The 21,562-nt window shown below is 40.1% G+C and overlaps 1 protein-coding gene across 1 annotated transcript in view; it reads right to left on the bottom strand.

The window, feature by feature from the left end:
* Positions 1 to 322: 322 nt before the first annotated feature.
* LOC120026908 (neurexophilin-1) overlaps positions 323 to 21,562 on the bottom strand; it is a 45,732-nt gene continuing 24,492 nt past the window's right edge. Inside the window, exon 2 of the mRNA XM_038971646.1 lies at positions 323 to 1,078. Coding sequence (XP_038827574.1) covers positions 323 to 1,078 — 756 coding nt within the window. The remainder of the gene's footprint in view (positions 1,079 to 21,562) is intronic.

The following is a 21,562-nucleotide window of genomic DNA, read 5'->3' as shown; positions in this document are numbered from 1 at the left end:
AAAGGTATGAAAACAATAAAACAAATGGATTAGAATCAATATTATTTGTTAAGTCATAGTATTGGTATACTAATAACATAATAATTATACAAATAATGGTTTTGAACAAAATTTGAAAGAAAAAAATTACTGCTCCCATAAATCTTTACTTTCTGTATTGTCATCAAAAGTCTTCATTTCATAAATAGGTAATTAATTCATTTTACACATTCTTTTATGTTCAGAACATTACAGCTAACATATATTTCTCTGGGTGGGGAAAAATAAGAAGCCCCACTAAGCAACTTTCTGCTCCACATTGGGGTTGTTGTTGTGGGAGTGGTCAGCCAGAGGGGAAGTAGGGAGTTTCACTGTGGTAGTTGTAGTCCGGACAGACTTTTTGCACCAGCTTGTAGTCAGTGCTGTAGAAGGAGATGTAGATGCAGATGACTTTAAAGGGCTTGGAACAGAGCCAGGAGACGTGGCTCTGAGTCTGCTCCTGGTAACACGTCTTGGACGGGTCGAAGTTACACAGCGTGTTCCTGGCGCCCTTCTCCACCTTCTCGTACTCGATGCGGCAGTTGAAGGACTTGGAGTCCTTGGCATCGATCACGGACTGCTGGGCTGCCACGTCGAACTCCACGATCTTGGTTGGCGGGACGAGACTCACAGACACGTTGCCCTGGCCTGTGGAGTTGTGTCTGAAGTAGACGCTGAAGGTTCCGTTGCCGTGGTCCACGATCTTCCCGGTGATGAGGAGGTTGAGCTTGACTGTCTTGATGTTGGAGTGGAAGTCTCCCCAGCCAAACATCTTCTTGAACTTGCCCGTCTTGACCATAGGCCGCCGTTTGGCTCTAGGTCTAGAATCCTGGAGGTCGGTAGAGTTCCTCAGCCAGTCCCAGAGGTCCTGCTCGGAGTAGGGCTCCGGGGTGTCGTAGCGCAGGTCCAGGGCCGTGGTGTTCTCTTTGCCATGGAGAGTCTGTGACAGCAACCTGCTGATTGACAGGTCCTTGCCGCTTTCTGTCCATATATGTTTTAACGTCGACTTGGGGCTGCCCGACTTGAGGAGGTCTCCCTTGGAAGCATGTACACTTGTCACCTGAAACAAAGAGAGAAGAGGAGATACGTTTCACTAACTGGTTTGTCATACATTTAGAGGCTGTTACAGGAGACACGGTAGTACTTGAGACAATTAAAAATTTCTCTAAACAGGCAAAGAGACACATCAGCAGATATTAATATCAGATTCGGGAAATATTGACTTCACATTCAGGCACAGCACACAGCTTTCTACAAAACTGACCGATCAAAATGGATTGTAAAGTGGGGAGAGGAGATACTGGTAATCCATCTTCCAACGATCTTCAATTTAAAAAAGTAGCAGACAGCCCCCATTTGGGAATTAGAATGTGAGAGACAGAACACAGCGATCCTCTCTCTCTCTCTCTCTCTCTCTCTCTCTCTTTGTCAGTCAGATAGTAGAAAGGATTTCCACTTGGCTCCCCCAGATAGATAAATGCAGTGGCTATTCAGTGAATAAAGACCAGACTATTAAGCACAGAGCGCTGCTTGGATTGATGATTGATGAACCCCCAGGTTTTCACCATTTAGCCACGATGAGCGGAATTAGGTTCATTCAGGCCCCGGCGGCGGAAAGTGACATTGATTGGCTGATTTCTACTGTAAGACATGACAGCAGATCTGTCTTGCCCAGGGTTTTTGCATTTTGTGGGCCGAGGCCCTCCGGGGTCGATATGTAGAAAATAAGGTTTCGCTACCAATAAGTTTGCTCTTTGGACATGAATTTACTTCCTCCCTACAGACAGGTTTAAACATTTCGTTGTGTAGGGGGAAAATATGCCTATATGGTTCCCATAAGGCGCTTGGTGTAGAGAAAAAACGTTGAATGACCTGGGGTGTGTTTCGAATTGCACATTAAAAGCCATTTGAACCTAGCTTGGAGTAGAGTAGAACATTATGATATAATTTCTGTAGGAAGCATTCTTTGCGCACTGGCCAGAAGTAGGATCTTCATTTGAGCCAGTTTGCTACAACAGGAAAATAATCCTGCAGCAACAGGAAATGTGAATAATTATGTGGATTATAATGAATAATTATAGTAGTTACAGGTGACATTTTACAACCTCTATTTTAGCCTCGTTTCTATTGACCACAAGGTCATGGGTACAGTATGTCCACACTGAACCTGCGTATGAAGAATAGCCTTAAGCCCTGACTGCTTGAAATACCTTGAAATACCAAATTCATTAGTTCCCATTAAACTACATATTGCTACTAAACATACACAATTTCATTGATTACATAAGGAGATTACAATACAAATGTATTGATCAGAAATCTTCTCTGCATCTGGTTTAAGTCAATGGAAATGTTCACAGATTAATTGAGATAAAATATGAAGGAAGATTAGCTTACTCAACAGGGCCGAATACATACAGCCCTCCGCACTTCTCTGATTCAGAGGGGTTGGGTTAAATGCGGAAGACACATTTCAGTTGAATGCATTCAGTTGTACAACTGACTAGGTATCCCCTTTCCCTTTCCTTTCCCTTTAATAGCATATGCAATAATGTGTATTTTTTGTTGTTGAGCTCATTCATTTGCATGATGTGATGGCACTCTATAATGTGGATATTTATCCTGTTATGGCTGCAAGGGAAAGTATTGAGTAGCCAGATAAAAGATGCCCATTTCAAACGGCCTCGTACTCAATTCTTGCTCGTACAATATGCATATTATTATTACTATTGGATAGAAAACACTCTCTAGTTTCTAAAACCGTTTGAATTATTTCTCTGAGTGAAACAGAACTCATTTGGCAGCACTTTCCCTGACCAGGAAGTGGAATGTCAGAAATATATGCTCTGTTCAACTTCCTGCCTAAACATGGTCATGACACGTAGGAGTCTACGTACACTTCATACGCCTTCCTCTAGGTGTCAAGAGGATGTGAGAGAAGAAATTTTGTGTTTATCTTGGTCTGAGGTGGAATAAAAGCTATTTCTTTGACGTGACCGTCCACTTCCGGTACTTGGAAGTGGGATTGCCTTCTGTTTTGCTGCCGTTATGGACGACAACTATCTCCGGCTCGGATTTTATTTGATACATGTGACCATATCATCGTAATGTATGTTTTTTCAATATAGTTTAATCAGATTATTGAAATTTTTTCGGGAGTTTTGCCGTGTTCCGTTCTCTGACTTTGTTTACGTTGGAGAGATCCGTGCCACTCGGCTAGTGCCCATGCTAAATGAAGAGGGAAAGTTGCCATTCTGAATCCAAACAACGACTCATCTGGACAAAGGACACCTTGTTCAACATTCTGATGAAAGATCAGCAAAAGTAAGACCCAATTTATGATGTTATTTCATATATCTGTCGTGCATGTGAACTGGTCGTGGGCGCCCAAGTGTTTCTGGCTATTGTGGCTACGCTAATATAGCGCTACATTTTGTTTTCGCTGTAAAACATTTAATAAATCGGAAATATTGTCTGGAATCACAAGATGCCTGTCTTTCAATTGCTGCACACTGTATTTTTCAGAAATGTTTTATGATGAGTAATTAGGTATTTGACGTTGGTGTCTGTAAATATTATGGCTGCTTTCGGTGCAATTTCTGATTGTAGCTGAAATGTAAACTATGATTTATACCTGAAATATGCAAATTTTTCGAACAAAACATATGCTATACAATAAATATGTTATCAGACTGTCATCTGATGAAGTTTTTTCTTGGTTAGTGGCTATTTATTTCTTTATTTGATCGAATTTGTGATAGCTAGTGATGGAGTAGGAAACTGATGGAGTTAGAAAAGTGGTGTCTTTTGCTAACGTGGTTAGCTAATAGATTTACATATTTTGTCTTCCCTGTAAAACATTTTAAAAATCGGACATGTTGGCTTGATTCACAAGATGTGTACCTTTCATATGCTGTATTGGACTTGTTAATGTGTGAAAGTTAAATATTTTTAAAAAATATCTTTTGAATTTCGCGCCCTGCACTTGAGCTGGATGTTGTCATAAGTGTACCGGTGTCGGGCTGCAGCCCAAACAGGTTAACCATACTTACTGTTTGTCCATTGTCCTCTACAGACAGCCACAGAACAATATACACACGCACGTCGATCTACGAAGCTTTGGGCCCACGGCCAGTTTATTTGACTTCATCATCCAGCATGCTTTGGGCCTTGGGCCAATGTGTTTGACTCCATTTTCCAGCATGCTTTGGGCCATGGGCCAGTGTGTCTGCTGAGGCTCAGTGCTGCCAGATGGGTAGTTTACCTTGGGGGACGGATGGTGCATCTGGTAAACATGGACAGCACTCTGGCCAGCAGAGGCCTGAGCCTCACAGCTGACTATAGGCCAGGCTCAGACAGATGGCTTCCCCTGGGCCTAGGCTATAGGTACAGGGAGATGGCTGGGTCAGAGAGAGCTGTACGAGCTCTGTGTGTTCAGGATGTAAGTCATTACACAACGCAACAGCAGTCGGCACTGTGGTTCATCAATCATCAACAGCAGATGCTATGGAAAGACACACACATACATACATGTACGCACACATGAACCCATAAATGCACAAACACACACACAAACAAACACACACACGCACTATAGCAGGATACCAGTTGACCCAAGCAGCAAGAGGACTAATGTGCACCTATAGTGGCTGGTTGACCTCCACTCAGGTCACAAAACTCTTAGTCTGTCTCTACTGCAAGCTAGCTGATACCCATCACATCTCAGCTACCTGATACCCATCACATCTCAGCTACCTAATAACCATCACATCTCAGCTAGCTAATAACCATCACAACTCAGCTACCTGATAACTATCACAACTCAGCTAGCTGATAACCATCACATCTCAGCTAGCTGATAACCATCACATCTCCGCTACCTAATAACCATCACAACTCAGCTAGCTGACACCCATCACATCTCAGCTAGCTGATACCCATCACAACTCAGCTACCTGACAACCATCACAACTCAGCTACCTAATAACCATCACAACTCAGCTACTTGATACCCATCAAAACTCAGCTAGCTGACACCCATCACATCTCAGCTAGCTGACACCCATCACATCTCAGCTAGCTGACACCCATCACATCTCAGCTAGCTGACACCCATCACATCTCAGCTAGCTGACACCCATCACATCTCAGCTAGCTGACACCCATCACATCTCAGCTAGCTGACACCCATCACATCTCAGCTAGCTGACACCCATCACATCTCAGCTAGCTGATACCCATCACATCTCAGCTAGCTGATACCCATCACATCTCAGCTAGCTGATACCCATCACATCTCAGCTAGCTGATACCATCACAACTCAGCTAGCTAATAACCATCACATCTCAGCTAGCTAATAACCATCACAACTCAGCTACTTGATACCCATCACATCTCAGCTAGCTGATACCCATCACAACTCAGCTACCTGATAACCATCACATCTCAGCTACCTGATACCATCACATCTCAGCTACCTGATACCCATCACATCTCAGCTACCTGATACCATCACATCTCAGCTACCTGATAACCATCACATCTCAGCTACCTGATAACCATCACATCTCAGCTACCTGATACCCATCACATCTCAGCTACCTGACACCCATCACATCTCAGCTACCTGATAACCATCACATCTCAGCTACCTGATAACCATCACATCTCAGCTACCTGATAACCATCACATCTCAGCTACCTGATAACCATCACATCTCAGCTACCTGATAACCATCACAACTCAGCTCTGAATGGACTGCTGTCACCAATGACATGCCAAAATCCCATCATACATAATTTAGTGGTGATTCTGAAATAGCACCCTATTTCCTATATGCAGTTGGGCACTTGTTTTACCCAGCCAAGCCCACTATGTCTGGTCAAAAGTATTGCACTGTAAAGGTAATAGGGTCCAGAAGATATGATGGAGCTGAAGTTTTTCTTCAACTAATAGCAGACAGAGAACACCAATAGAAAGCAGCATAGTCCAAACTCATCCATTCATTAAGAGTTTGAGAACAAAATGGATGCTTTATAAATGGTTACAACTGATGCAGTCTAAAGATATACAAAGCTGCAATATGTAACTTTTTGGCGACCTGTCCAAAGTCACACAGAATGTGAGTTCTAGATCTGTCATTCTCATTGAAAGCAAGTCTAAGAAGCGGTAGACCTGTTCTATGTGCTTTATACAATGATTCTCTACACTATACTTGTTTGTTTTGTCACATAAACTAAAATTAGTTTAAAATTAAATTATAATTTTAACAACCAGGAAACGGTGGAGTGATTTCTGCATATTGCACCTTTAACTACAACCGGAATCTATAGCTCCTTAGGCTGGTAAACCAATATTTACTGTCCTTTAGCGATGGCATACTGTTTTCATCTATGGAATATTAAAAGTCTTTACAGTGCTGTGATGCTACAGTATATATTCTAATAAAGAGAACATTGATTGTGTGGCTATAGTTTAAGTACCGTATCGTTCTGTTTAAACAAATGGAGACATTGTCTAAGACTTAATGTAAACACCACAGATAGGGGTGACAACATGTCAGTCTTTAGTCTTACAGATAAACACCCCCCTTATTAACACCCCCTGAAATCAATATCCAGAGCCTATTACCAATATCTTCAATTGAAACAAAATTATTTTATACGGGGGGCAACAGAGGTTGGTTCAACCTACAGTACATAATGCCAGGGGAAATACTGCGCCTCGTGACCTCAGTTTAGGATGTGCATGTTAATGATGAGCATGAGAGAAGACTATATGATCAAATTAAACTATCAAAATGTAATAATTAACATGATTATAATTATTATTGCCATATCTGAGTACTGATCAGTAGAAATCAAGGTTTCACTAGGCGTAAGTTCATTTACAGAACATTAAAGAGTTACATACTGTAACGAATGTCGTCGGGAGAAGGAGAAGAGGACCAAGGTGCAGCGTGGTAAGTATTCATAATCCTTTTAATAAATACGAACACTTGAACAAAAACAACAAAACGACAAATGAACAGTTCTGCAAGGTGCAATACACAAAACAGAAAACAACTATCCACAAACACAGGTGGGAACAGGCTACCTAAGTATGGTTCTCAATCAGAGACAACGATTGACAGCTGCCTGTGATTGGGAACCATACCAGGCCAAACACATAGACATACAACACACAGAACAAAACATAGAATGCCCACTCCAACTCACGCCCTGACCAACCAAAATAGAGACATAAAAAGGATCTCTAAGGTCAGGGCGTGACACATACTTGAATAACATGACATGATATCACACATATAAAGTTGTCCTACTTAAGGTCTGCCAAAAAAGGGAAGATATTGCTCATACTTAACATATACCACAATGAAACTTCACAATGAAATTATATGGTTTATATTTTTCACACAACACACATTTCATACTGTTAAAAAACAACCTTCTACTTAGCCTATTGGACGACTGAGTTGATGTTAAAATGAGAAAATCCAATTTAGTCTTCTTTTGCAAAAGAGAGTCGACAAAAGATTGGAGAAGAGATGAGCTTCCTACGTTCTACTTAGCTCTTATTGAAAACCTCCAATCATATCCATGGTAAAGAAACTGCAAAGCTTTTCCTGAGATGTAATTCTAGGGGAAGAATGAAGGCCGGCAGACTATAATGGGTTGAATGAAAATAGCCCTCATGAAAGACGATGGAGAAAGGGAACAGAAAGAGAGGGAGAGTTCTATAAGAAGGAGAGAGGAGGAAGGACAACGGAGGAGTGACCCTGGGCATACATACAGTTAACCTCCAATTGAGTAAAGTATTATCAGCGAGAGTATAGAATCTTCCTTCAGTATTGATTGGCCAGCTGTAACTAATAAGAAACGGGTCCTTCACAAGACAATAGTCATAGCTAGCCACATCCCTTGCAGCCACTGTAACCTTGTATGCATTTAAATATTTCCTCTGAACATTTTCTTTTTGTATTTTTTTTTGTGTCATTGATAATTTTTTGTCATACTTGAATGCAATGGAGAATGTGTTGAAGTTATTGCTCTTTCTTACAGAACAACAACACTCCGTTTTCTTTTGAATCAATATCACTACTGCCAATCTCTTCAAATACATTTATTTGCTATATATATATATATATATATATTTTTTTTTTCAGTCAGAACCCATTCAACAAGGGCATCATTAGCTGACAGACCCCGATTTCAGGCACTAAACTTTTTTTTTTTTTACCGTTTTATTTAAGTTTTTATTGATTTTATCAAACACTATACATCTGACCGTATGTTGGCTCATACAGTTGGGATCCTGTCCTCTATTCCCCTACTATAAGTACAGGGCCGTAAAAGTGAGTCATCACTAACATGACTACTCAGTATGCTTGCCTTGGGCTGAAACCATTGGTGCTGGAGAGCAGAGCCGGCCCTGCAGAGAGTAAGACAGCTGTTAAGCAGTGCTGTAATATCACATTGTGACCATGCACTAGAACTGCCTAATAGTCTTGTAAGAAGGCTGTTAGATGCACAATTAAAGCAGACTCTTCTTACTGTGTATGTGCCTGTGTGTGTGCGTGCATGTTTGTGTGTGGATGAGAGAATGTGTGTGTGGATGAGAGAATGTGTATGTGTGTGTGTGTGTGTGTATTTGTAAAATGACCATAGGCTCCCTGTGGCATCGGTAAGTAGGTAATGTGACAGAAAAGCACAGTCCCAGACACACAGTAAAGGAAGTGGAGCAGAGACCAGTGTTTTAAGGTGATCAGGGGCCTGGAGCTCCAACCAACCAAGCAACCACACTCTAAAAGGACATTTACAACCTGTTTGTTCCCTTCCACCATTGTTGTGCTTTATGTTGGTATCTATAACAAATATATGAACACAAAAGTGATATTTGCTGTGAGCTTTTAAATGTAATCAGCGAGTGCTTGTTTGACTGGCGCACGTTGTCTTGCTCTCCTCCCTACTGCAGCAAAAAGGCACCACAGCACAGCAAGTGCAAGTGTCCGTGCTGAAGCTACAATATCATTTCAGCCATTTTGTTTCTTACTGAACATCTCTGTTACCGATATCCCTAATTTGTTGAGGAAAAACATTCCCTATTTCCTCAACCCTTGCTCTCTTTACGTGAAACACGTAAGCATCACATGCATATGACCAATAAGGCCTGACCTATAGCCTATCATAATGACGTCAATAAAATGGTTATAACAAACTCCATACACATTAATGTCGACACCAAAATGGATGCGGAGGAGGCAATAAAGAAACTCGAAACGGGCGAATGTTTACTGGATGCTCAGGAGGTAAAGGGGAAGTCAGATCTGTGGAACACATTTGACTTAGTTGTGGAAACTACTGGAGATCACAAAAAAGGCAGGTATAATAGCAAGCGTTAGGTGCGTATTATGTGTGCAAATAGTTGCTCTTAGATTACAATATTATAATTTTGTCTGAACATTTGGAACAGTGTAAACAATTAAGTGTTATTGCCCGAGAAGCTGGTGTTTGGAGGATATATTGGCACGGGTGTTGTTAGGCCCGAAAACCAGCTTCAAGGGCATTATCACTTTTATACAACGGGTTACCAACATATTAAAATAAACGTTATTTTGATGAATTTATTCATACTATTTCATCCTTCCACAAGATATAGTCACCACACAAATCTAAGGTTGCTACCCAAGCCGGCTGGTCGTTCGTTCTATCAGTTCGGTTGCCAGAGACGCGACCCATTCGTTAACTATTTTTGTTCTGCATCTATGGACACCACCCAGTTGTTCATTCTAAATGTGCCATTACCATACTGGCTGGCAACGTTCTTATCCCTTGCTTGCTAGCTAGCCAAATACGGATAACTTACTATCACATCAAACATTGCAGCCAGATAAACAGCAAAGTAGCTACATTTGCATTTGTTTAAGCTGTTTTCGAGTGACATTTATTTGGATACATCCGTAACAATGAACTAATGATGTACGACTTCGCCTGGTATAGAAAATGCGCTCTCTCGTCAGGACACTGTTGTTCAGAGTAGCTAGCCAACAACACAGCTAACACAATCACTTAAAACAGAAGGTGGAAAGACTGCAAACTAGCTGCACTTCGTTTAGTTTGACCTGTTTTCTATTGACATTTCTTTGTATATATCCATAAGAATTATGCCAGCTGATTCATGAGTTCAACTGGCTGAGAAACACTGCCTGCCTGTCTGTCTCATCCCGACTCCTGACACATTCATTACTACAGGACAGCTGGAGATCGAATTTCAATATTGAAACAATGTTGCAAATGTCAGAGAAACAGACAGCAAGATTTATACAAATCTCCGCTGTTAAAAACCAAATGCTAGTCTAAAAGAAATGGGAGATAATGTCTAGATGCTGGTAAGTTGTGGAATAGACACCAGCTGGAATGTGGTTTTAACCAATCAGCATCCAGGATTAGACCCACCCGTTCATATAACACTAAATAAATACGTTTACCAGAGCATTGACATCACCAGACCCGGGCTTTTGGGGCACTGAATCCCTGCTGGGATGATGTAAAACAAACTAGTCTACACTGCATTACACACTGCAATGAATACTCCAATCATGAGCCCTGGCCTGCCCTGCCTTTTTAGTGCTGCTTAAAACCAGCATTTCTGTGTACGGTGGCACTTTAGGAGGTGGAGTCAAAGTGGTTTTCCAAAGTCATTTTTGATTCGTCCAAAGAAATTGTAATTCTCTGAGGGAGAGAGTGCAAAGATGAGAAGCTAGACTGGGTAGTTCCTAACGTTAGTTAGTATTTTATCTTATCTGTCAAAAGCTGCACTGACAGATAAGATAAAATACTAACTAACGTTAGGAACTACCCAGTCTACCTAGCAGTGCTGCTAACATTAGCATCCAGTACATTTTATGAGCAGGATTTTGACAGTAATTGATTAGCTATCTAGACACTGAATCCAACTGTTGGAACTCAGTTCACCACCCGACAAGTATCACTAACTAACCAATTACTGTCTAATCAAGTACTGTCTAAATATGCAAAAAATTGTTAATAAAGCTAGCTACCTAACTTAAGGCTAACATGACATTAGCTACTTAAGTTAACATCAGCTCAATTACAGTGGCTACCTACTGTATCTGTAGAAAAAACAACGCTTGATAGCTGAGTTAACATTTTTCCAATATATACAGTGCCTTGCAAAAGTATTCATCCCCCTTGTCATTTTTCTTATTTTGTTGCATTACAACCTGTAATTTAAATAGATTTTTATTTGGATTTCATGTAATGGACATACATAAAATAGTCCAAATTGGTGAAGTGAAATGAAAAAAAGTATTTGTTTCAAAAAAATAAAAAACAGAAAACTGGTGCGTGCATATGTATTCACCCCCTTTGCTATGAAGCCCTTAAATAAGATCTGGTGCAACCAATTACCTTCAGAAGTCACATAATTAGTTAAATAAAGTCCACCTGTGTGCAATCTAAGTCTCACATGATCTCAGTATATATACACCTGTTCTGAAAAGCCACAGAGTCTGCAACACCACTAAGCAATGGGCACCACCAAGCAAGAGGCACCATGAACACCAAGGAACTCTCCAAACAGGTCAGGGACAAAGTTGTGGAGAAGTACAGATCAGGGTTGGGTTATAAAAAAATATCAGAATCTTTGAACATCCCACGGTGCACCATTAAATCCATTATAAAAAAATGGAAAGAAAATGGGACCACAACAAACCTGCCAAGAGGGCCGCCCACCAAAATTCACGGACCAGGCAAGGAGGGCATTAATCAGAGAGGCAACAAAGAGACCAAAGGTAACCCTGAAGGAGCTGCAAAGCTCCACAGATGGGATTGGAGTATCTGTCCATAGGACCACTTTAAGCCGTACACTCCACAGAGCTGGGCTTTACGGAAGAGAAAAAAATAAGCAAACACGTTTGGTGTTCGCCAAAAGGCATGTGGGAGACTCCCCAAACATATGGAAGAAGGTACTCTGGTCAGATGAGACTAGAATTGAGCTTTTTGGCCATCAAGGAAAACATTATGTCTGGCGCAAACCCAACACCTCTCATCACCCCCGAGAACACCATCCACACAGTAAAGCATGGTGGTGGCAGCATCATGCTGTGGGGATGTTTGTCATCTGCAGGGACTGGGAAACTGGTCAGAATTGAAGGAATGATGGATGGCGCTAAATACAGGAAACCTGTTTCAGTCTACCAGAGATTTGAGACTGGGACGGAAGTTCACCTTCCAGCAGGACAATGACCCTAAGCATACTGCTAAAGCAACACTCGAGTGGTTTAAAGTGAAACATTTAAATGTCTTGGAATGGCCTAGTCAAAGCCTAGACCTCAATCCAATTGAGAATATGTGGTATGACTTAACGATAGCTGTCCACCAGCGGAACCCATCCAACTTGAAGGAGATGGAGATGTTTTGCCTTGAAGAATGGGCAAAAATCCCAGTGGCTCGACACCCCAAGAGACTTGCAGCTGTAACTGCTGCAAAAGGTGGCTCTATAAAGTATTGACTTCAGGGGGTTGAATAGTTATGCACACTCAAGTTCTTTTTTTTGGTCTTAATTCTTGTTTGTTTCACAATAAAACATATTTTGCATCTTCAAAGTGGTAGGCATGTTGTGTAAATCAAATGATACAATCCCCCCCCAAAAAACATTTTAATTCCAGGTTGTAAGGCAACAAAATAGGAAAAATGCCAAGGGGGTGAATACTTTCGCAAGCCATTGTATGAGATGGACATAGAGAATTTATTATTGAGGAAGAGGGCGAGAGATGCAGCTCAGCAAACACAGAGACGGTTGTTGTATTTGCAGGAGTAAGTGAATCGATTTTGTGTGTGTTTACAATACAATTATGTAGCAAGTAGCTACATAGATGGGTTGGCTGACAATGTCACAAACGATTTGTGAGCTTCCATGGGGCAGAATTCAGCCTGTTGTGATTCTGGATGGCCAGATTGATAACAGGAATGACAAACTGACATGTGGGGAATTGTAAGTGGCTCATTTCAGCATGTTTCATCATGTTATCAAATAAAATGTTAAAATCACATTTTATTTGTCACATACACATATTTAGCAGATGTTATTGCGGGTGTAGCGAAATGCTTGTAGTAAGGTGTTTAGTCCCAGGTTCCTCATTGATACCATGTCTTGTTTTGAGGTGTTTTGACTGATTTCATGTCAATACTAATTTGGCAGAAATTCGCTAGCAGCTAACCAACAACTCTAATGAGGTATTTGAGACAACAAGTGATTATTGTGCAAATGTATTTGTTTGCAATAAACATTGGAGAAGAAATATAGCTTACATGTTGTCAACTATCTAAGCCAACCTCCTCTGTTTTTCCCCATGGTTGCATGCATGTCAATTTTTTTGCTAAAGTGACAGAGTGAGAGACAGAACACAGGTACTGTGGTTAGTGAAGGGTAAGACAGTTGAATGTTAATTGGGCTTAAGATTGAGTGAACTGCTAATAACATTAAGAAACAGAAATTATCCCAGATTTGACCTTTAGCTCAATGCATTATTTGCCTGTTGTTCATATTATGTGTGTGTGCATATTGCTTCTGTATGTTTGTCTGTTCAGGATAGTCCATATTGGTTCTGTATGTTTGTCGGTTCAGAATAGTCCATATTGCTTCTGTATGTTTGTCTGTTCAGAATAGTCCATATTGCTACGGCACTGATACTATGCCGTCTCTGTAATAATATAGGAGATCTAGGAGAAAAAATTTCGAAAGCAAGGAAGAGAGGGGAGCGAGAGAGAGGAGCAGACAGGACAGAGACAGAACACAGGAGAACACAGAGAGACAAACGTCATATTCCTTTCAAGCCAGAAGAAGTAGTTCTTGCTAAACATGACCTCTCAAAAAAGAAAGATGCCACTTCTGACATGTCCTGTGTGTATAAACTGTTAGACCCTGATATGTTCCCATCACTGAAGGAAATCATACAGGCCGCGCTGACTATCCCAGTTAGCAGCTATGAGAGATCTGTCAGTGCATTAAGACGTCTACATACCTGGCTTAGGAGCCCAATGACCCAAGATAGAATGCATCACGACAACTGACAAAGATATACAGTTGAAGTTGGAAGTTTACATACACTTAGGTTGGAGTCATTAAAACATGTTTTTCAACAACTCCACAAATTTCTTGTTAACAAACTATAGTTTTGGCAAGTCGGTTAGGACATCTACTTTGTGCATGACACAAGTAATTTTTCCAACAATTGTTTAATGACAGATTATTTCACTGTATCACAATTCCAGTGGGTCAGAAGTTTACATACACTAAGTTGACTGTGACTTTAAAACAGCTTGGAAAATTCCAGAAAATTATGTCATGACATTAGAAGCTTCTGATAGGCTAATTGACATAACTTACATAATTTGAGTCAATTGGAGGTGTACCTGTGGATGTATTTCAAGGCCTACCTTCAAACTCAGTGCCTCTTTGCTTGACATCATGGGAAAATCAAATTCCTACAGAAAATATGTGGGCAGAACTGAAAAAGCGTGTGCGAGCAAGGAGGCCTACAAACCTGACTCAGTTACACCAGCTCTGTCAGGAGGAATGGGCCAAAATTCACCCAACTTATTGTGGGAAGCTTTTGGAAGGCTACCCGAAACGTTTGACCAAAGTTAAACAATTTAAAGGCAATGCTACCAAATACTAATTGAGTGTATGTAAACTTCTGACACTCTGAGAATGTGATGAAAGAAATAAAAGCTGAAATAAATCATTCTCTCAACTATTATTCTGACATTTCACATTCTTAAAATAAGGTGTTGATCCTAACTGACGTAAGACAGGGAATTTTTACTAGGATTAAATGTCATGAATTGTGAAAATCTGAGTTTAAATGTATTTGGCTAAGGTGTATGTAAACTTCCGACTTCAACTGTACTAACACGCTTGGGAAAGAGTGAAGTCATAGACAGGTTTTCACCTACAGTTTCATTTTGTTTCCTTTCATTTCTAATCTTTATAGATGGATTAATAACATCCTAGTACTATGTAATATAACTCGCAAACATCGTTAATATTTAGTTGGAGAAAGGATTGTATGCTGGTATGTACATGTGTGTAAAATTGTGAAGTGTTATTGGAGGGGGTGTATTTGTTTTTGTGTAATTAAATGAGTAGACATATTATCCTGTAGCTAATTGACCGTGGAATCTGTGATTTATTGCCACAAATATTATGAAATCCAATTTTCAAGTGCGTTTGGTGCCTACGTTTGTACATATCGGCAAAAGTTATCCTCCCCACACTCTACAGTTATAATACAAGCTTACTGCTAATGTGAGTTTACGCAGTTCCAACATAATCCCAAAAATGGCCGTTTAAAATCCCAAACCTGATAAATTACACCCAACTAAAACATTATTTCATGCAAAACATTCATTTGTGGTCTAGGCTGGCACCCTTTGGATTGTTTTGGAACTGCACAGTGCGCGCAGGATGACTAGCTCACATTAGTTAGCAGTAATGGGACCAACATCAACATGAGGCCTTTTCTTTATTGCTAAATCAAATATTGGACATTGTTTATAAAAAACTATTGCAACAAAAGAATGACATAAATACTTTTTACAACAATTTTTCTTCATGGAAAATTACAATATAGTTATGCACTTGTAATGTGTACTTGCTTATAGATTTTTTTTATTATTAACACCATATTCTATGGTTTACTGACCACAATCCATTGAATTAATATTAAGAAGTGTTGATTATTTGGCGTCAGGAGAGCACAGCACATGGAAGAAAGCAGTGAGCTATGCAACATAGCGTTATGTTTCTGCAAAATGTTCTCTGCTAGCGTGCGAGGCCAAGAGTGCGGGGCGCTTCATATGGGTCGCGCAGGGATCAAATCCCCCCCACCCCGAGTCAGCCCCAGGTCTTCAGGGCTAAGCCCGGGAAGTTCTGAATGTCTAGTGACGTCCCTGCACCAGAGAGTTCTAACAAGAAAATAAATATATATAGTGTATATAAAGCCTTTATTACAGCAGACTAAAAACAGTTGCATGCATTTATGAATTGCGGTTTATGTATTGTTTATGTTAATTATTATTCAAGGCTCCCTTTGTTATTTAATTTAAAAACTAAATTGTTTGATTGCATTTCAAAGCATGAATGTCTCCTATTCTGTCTGATGGCATGAACGAAAGAGTGATTGACTGATACAGCAGCCTATATATTGAATTATAAACTGGGTGGTTCGAGTCCTGAATGCTGATTGGCTGACAGCCGTGATATATCACACCATATACCACGGGTATGACAAAACATTTATTTTTACTGCTCTAATTACGGTGATAACCAGTTTGTCATAGCAATAAGCCACCTCAGGGGTTTGTGGTATATTGCCAATATACCACGGCTAAGGGCTGTATCCAGGCACTCCGCGATGCGTCGTGCGAAATGAACAGCCCTTAGCCATGGTATATTGGCCATATACCACACCCCCTCATGCCTTATTGCTTAAATATAGGCTGAAAAAGTTACGTTATTAAGACTTAACAGGACGCGTTCTTAGGCCTACAGCTTGATGGTGGTTATACAAAGCTAATATACAAAGCATACTAATGATAACAAAATGACTTATTATAATGACGATCATGATAATTATAATAACAATAGGGAGATCAAGAAAAAGGAGGCTATAGGACCGAGAGCTGGGTGCATATTATGTGTGACAAACAGCTGCTGTTAGATCAAATAATATTTGATTTATTTGTGTTGCACCATTATTTTTACATAATATAATCGTATACAATTTCAGTATCACATGTCTTAGAGTGATGGACTGTGCCATCCCCGTAGCCTCCGCAATGGATCAGTCCACTGAGACATACGCAAATCAGACTGGTGTCTTGTGCACCATGAAAATACACTGCGACTGCTCGAATAAAGAAATCTCGGTTGACCAACATCCTATTGACCAAACAATCGACCAGTCGACTAAATGGGGTCATGTCTACTATCTATCAAAGAACACTATGTGAGATTTTCCTGTATTTCCATTTCTATATAAAAGCCAGTCACTATCAGATAAGAACTCTAACCATAACCATAACACATGTACAGTGCTGTAACCTGATTTCCTCATACAATAGACCCTCTGTTTGTCAACTTTCTCATCTTCTGCTGTTTGGTTCAGGCATGATGGAAGTCTAATCTTCCATTTTCAGAGTCTCCATCTAGACTTTTCTTGTAGATAACGACATGGCGATTGAGTAAAGGAAAGTACATTTACAGACAGCTTGTGTACCACAGCAGATGATCAGGTAGGAAAAGTACAGTGGTATCCTATAGATTATTTTTCTGAACTTCTGAACTATAACCAGACAGAAATGTGTGATTAGTTTGTGTTTAAATATTGATTCTAATACCCAGACACATAATGATGTTTGTTTGTGTTCTAGAATCCTGATTATAATACATCTTGAACTCCATAAATCAAAGCTGGCTTTATGTTGTCATCACGCAGACGGCGCGACGCCAAATTCACCCCAATTAAAGACCTGAGGAGGAGAGTTAAAGGGGGGAGAGTGTTCCCTCAAAGGGAAGAGAGGGCACCTGTTCGCCTGTCATATCCTCATAGCCTCTTCTGATCAGTGACTGAGCGTTTTCCCCTCCTCAGAGCAGCTCGTTCCAATGCAGAATTAATGAAGGCAAACAAAGCTAAAGTCTCCTCCTCTTCCTCCCATCACTGGCAGCACAGAGCAGGCAGCCCTTTGTGTGCTCATTCTCTCTCCACTTTGGTCCCTCTCAACAAATCTTCAGTGTCACACTTAATGAGATTTTTAGTTTGTAAAGTAGGTAGAGCAGCAATGCCCTCCCCCTCTGTCGCTGCCACCACCATCTCCCCTAATGTGTCTAAAGTGTCCACTTCTCCTCTGTAAGTCGTCTTAGTCTTATGCATTTTTAAGGCTTTTAAAAGCACATTCAATTATTCACTGTACAAATATGAGTATCTGGTGTATAATACAAAATGTTCTGGTATTAGAATATTAGTTGCATCATTTGTAATGATCTGTTTGAGAGAGGTCTCTACGCAGCGACAAAACAAGGAGTCATTTAATCCTGTTTCCACAGAATTATGCAAACATACACAATTCATTTCCTTAGCTAAGTAAATGTAAATTAACAATTTGCTGATTAGTATAACACTAAATGACGGCTAATGATCTCCTCTTATAGGACATGGAGAGTAGCGTGTCATACAATTTTACATTTTGATTTTAACTGGGTTAAAATGGGTTAAATTGGACCTTAGGGATGGTTTCCTGGACCCAGATTAAGCCCTTGAGAGTGATTGATGGCAGATTAACCCACAATTCAAAGTGAATGTCTCGCATTTGGATATGATTCCTAAACTGACAAGCAAGAGCACCAAAAAGTAATGAGGTCCCCCATTCAAAAAAAAATGTCTTCCAATGAAATAACAGCCTATTCAATAGCAACCTTCTCTGTGTGTGTGTGTGTGTGCGCGCACTGGTAGTAGACAAGACACACACACACCACATCAGCACAGTCAGCTGACCTTTCAGAAACACAACACCATTGCAAAACAGCTTAGAATTATTTTCTACATTGCCCTTTATTTATCCAGGTTAGTTTGACTAACCACGTTTCCATCCAACCTTTTTATGCGAGTAAAGTACATGTCGGATGATTTTTTTTAATAACAGGCCTGATGGAAACAGAACATTTTTCAGTAAACTGTCCAAATGTCAGCAAAACTAAATATGCTAGACAAGGTGGGATCTTTTTGAGTCGGTAAAATGAATGATGTGAGAAATGCGCAAATATTAATATAATAACCATCATATCGAAGTAAACTTGGAGTCACGCGATGATATGTTGTGTGGTCCTCCCACTACGACTTGGGAAAGCATGCAGGTTATTAGGCTACAGATGAAATAAGTTATGATGAACTTCACAGGGTGGTGAAAGTGCAAAGTGATGAGCGTGATGCTCCTTTCTAATAAATACCGAGGGTCTTATTCTGGTGACATGATCGTTAACACTTAGCTACCGTTTGACAAAAATAATCACGCTCTTTTGTCCATAATAACAATCTCATCATGTAGGTTACGTGCACTGTTGGCTAGAGCAATACCAGATTCGGTACATTCACTATATACCGGAAAAAAAAGTGTGAGAAATTGCGATAGAAACCCATTTAACGTGCCTTTTTTATTCGGTACATGGGAATTTAACCGCAAAGGGTGTTTTACGTGCGCAACGTCATCAAGCACACAGCCTTTTATCTGCAACAAGTCCATTTGATGGAAACATCCCTGGAGGGAAAATATGCATGTTGTATTTATGCAGATTTTTGAATATTCGCATGAAAATCGGTCACCAATTGGATGGAAACCTAGCTACTGAGAGAAAAGTGATTAGTTAGTAGACTAAAATGACATGTATTCCTATAACCTTTCTTGCAGGCAGAGAGGGAGCTGACTTGTCAATAGTCTGTAATAAGAAACACAGGAGAACCCTGCTTATGAGCAGGAAGAATGAAGATCTCATCCTGTGAGGTAAAGAGAAGGTTCCAGGAGTCAGGTAAAGAAAGATAGAAAGAAGAGAGAGAGAAAGACAGTCAGGTAATCAGGGAGAGAGAGAGAAAGAGTCGAGTAATCAGGGAAAGAGAGAGAGGGGTAAAGAGAGAGAGGGAGAAACAGTCAGAGAGAGAGAGAGAGAGAGAGAGAGAGAGAGAGAGAGAGAGGGTAGAGAGAGAGACCCACATTAAAAAAATACTACAGTTTACTGTAGAATACTACAGTACATACTATAGAATTCTGTAGTAAAAAAGAGAGTCAGGTAATCAGGGAAAGAGAGAGAGGGGTAAAGAGAGAGAGGGAGAAACAGTCAGAGAGAAAGAGAGAGAGAGAGAAAGGGTAAAGAGAGAGCGAGACCCACATTAAAAAAATACTACAGTTTACTGTAGAATACTACAGTAGAATACTACTAGAATTCTGTAGTAAACTGTAGTATGCTGTAGAATACTATACTACACACTGTAGTATCCCTCGGTCATGTGTAGTTCTAGGTCATTTTGTAGTATACTGTAAAATACTATAGTAAATATTTCAGTATTATCCACAAAAACATTGTATTACATTTTACAGTAATGTCCACAAAAACACTACAGTCCGCAAAAATAATAGTAAATACAACAGTACTTAATTTGAATATACCATGTACCATTCCCCTCCCCCATATCCCAATTTGTGCCACCCATAAGTGAGAAACTTATTCCGAGTGTACAGTAGACTATATATTGTGTTCTATACAGGGTACATACAGAGCAGAAGCTCTGAACTAACAATTTTAACCCCAGTCTTATCTACCTTCTACATCAAAGATAATAAAACAAAAACACTGCAGTAAATAATACAGTATACTACAATCCGCAAAAACACTACATGAATTACTATAGTATATACGACAGTTCTTTCACTACAGTATTTATACTATAGTTAACTGTAAATACTACAGTATACTACAGTAAATACTTCAGTCCGCAGAAAACACTACATGGAATACTACAGTGAAGTCCGCAAAAACCCTGCAGTGAATACTATACGATATAAATATATTAATGCTACAGTATTTAGACTCTATAATAGTATGTTTTATATTGGGTGTAGAGAGAGAGATGGGAATATATCGACTTTGCTCTTTGGGGAGTCCTCTTACATTCTCATGCATGTTCCGGTCATTGTTGGAAATCAAAGTAAACCCATAATCCAATAAACTGCCATTTCTGTTTCCAATGACCCCAGCAGACCTCATTTTAAACCCATGACAAGTTTCAATCAATATGATTCAGTGGTTGAGGACACTAATAACTCAGGTGGAAGAGACAAAACAAGATGGATTTGCAGGATCCTACGAACGAACACACACACACACACACACACACACACACACACACACACACACACACACACACACACACACACACACACACACACACACACACACACACACACACACACACACACACACACACACACACACACACACACACACACACACACACACACAGGATCCCTTCACTCCTCCTGTATTGGGCGTCTGTAATTGCATTTTATAAATGAGTTTTAGTTTCGAACTTTTCTCCATTGATTTTTGGTCAGGAGGTGACACAGTACAGTGTGAAAAGGAGGAGGAGAGGGAGAGAAAGGAGAGGTGTCAATAGCAGCCCCTTGAGGCATATCCCACGGGCTAATACATTTGATTAACGTCCAAATCTGATTGAATTATTGACAGTGCAATAAAATATCAACATGAAACATGCCAATGCTTGAAAGCCTATTGTTCATGTATGGTTGATAGATATAGCCACACACAGTTGAAAGCCTATTGTTCATGTATGGTTGATAGATATAGCCACACACAGTTGAAAGCCTATTGTTCATGTATGGTTGATAGATATAGCCACACACAGTTGAAAGCCTATTGTTCATGTATGGTTGATAGATATAGCCACACAC

Source organism: Salvelinus namaycush, chromosome 32 (assembly GCF_016432855.1).
Source record: "Salvelinus namaycush isolate Seneca chromosome 32, SaNama_1.0, whole genome shotgun sequence".
Taxonomy (NCBI): domain Eukaryota; kingdom Metazoa; phylum Chordata; class Actinopteri; order Salmoniformes; family Salmonidae; genus Salvelinus; species Salvelinus namaycush.
The sequence above is the reverse complement of the archived record's forward strand: the minus strand, read 5'-3'. Positions and strand labels throughout refer to the sequence as shown.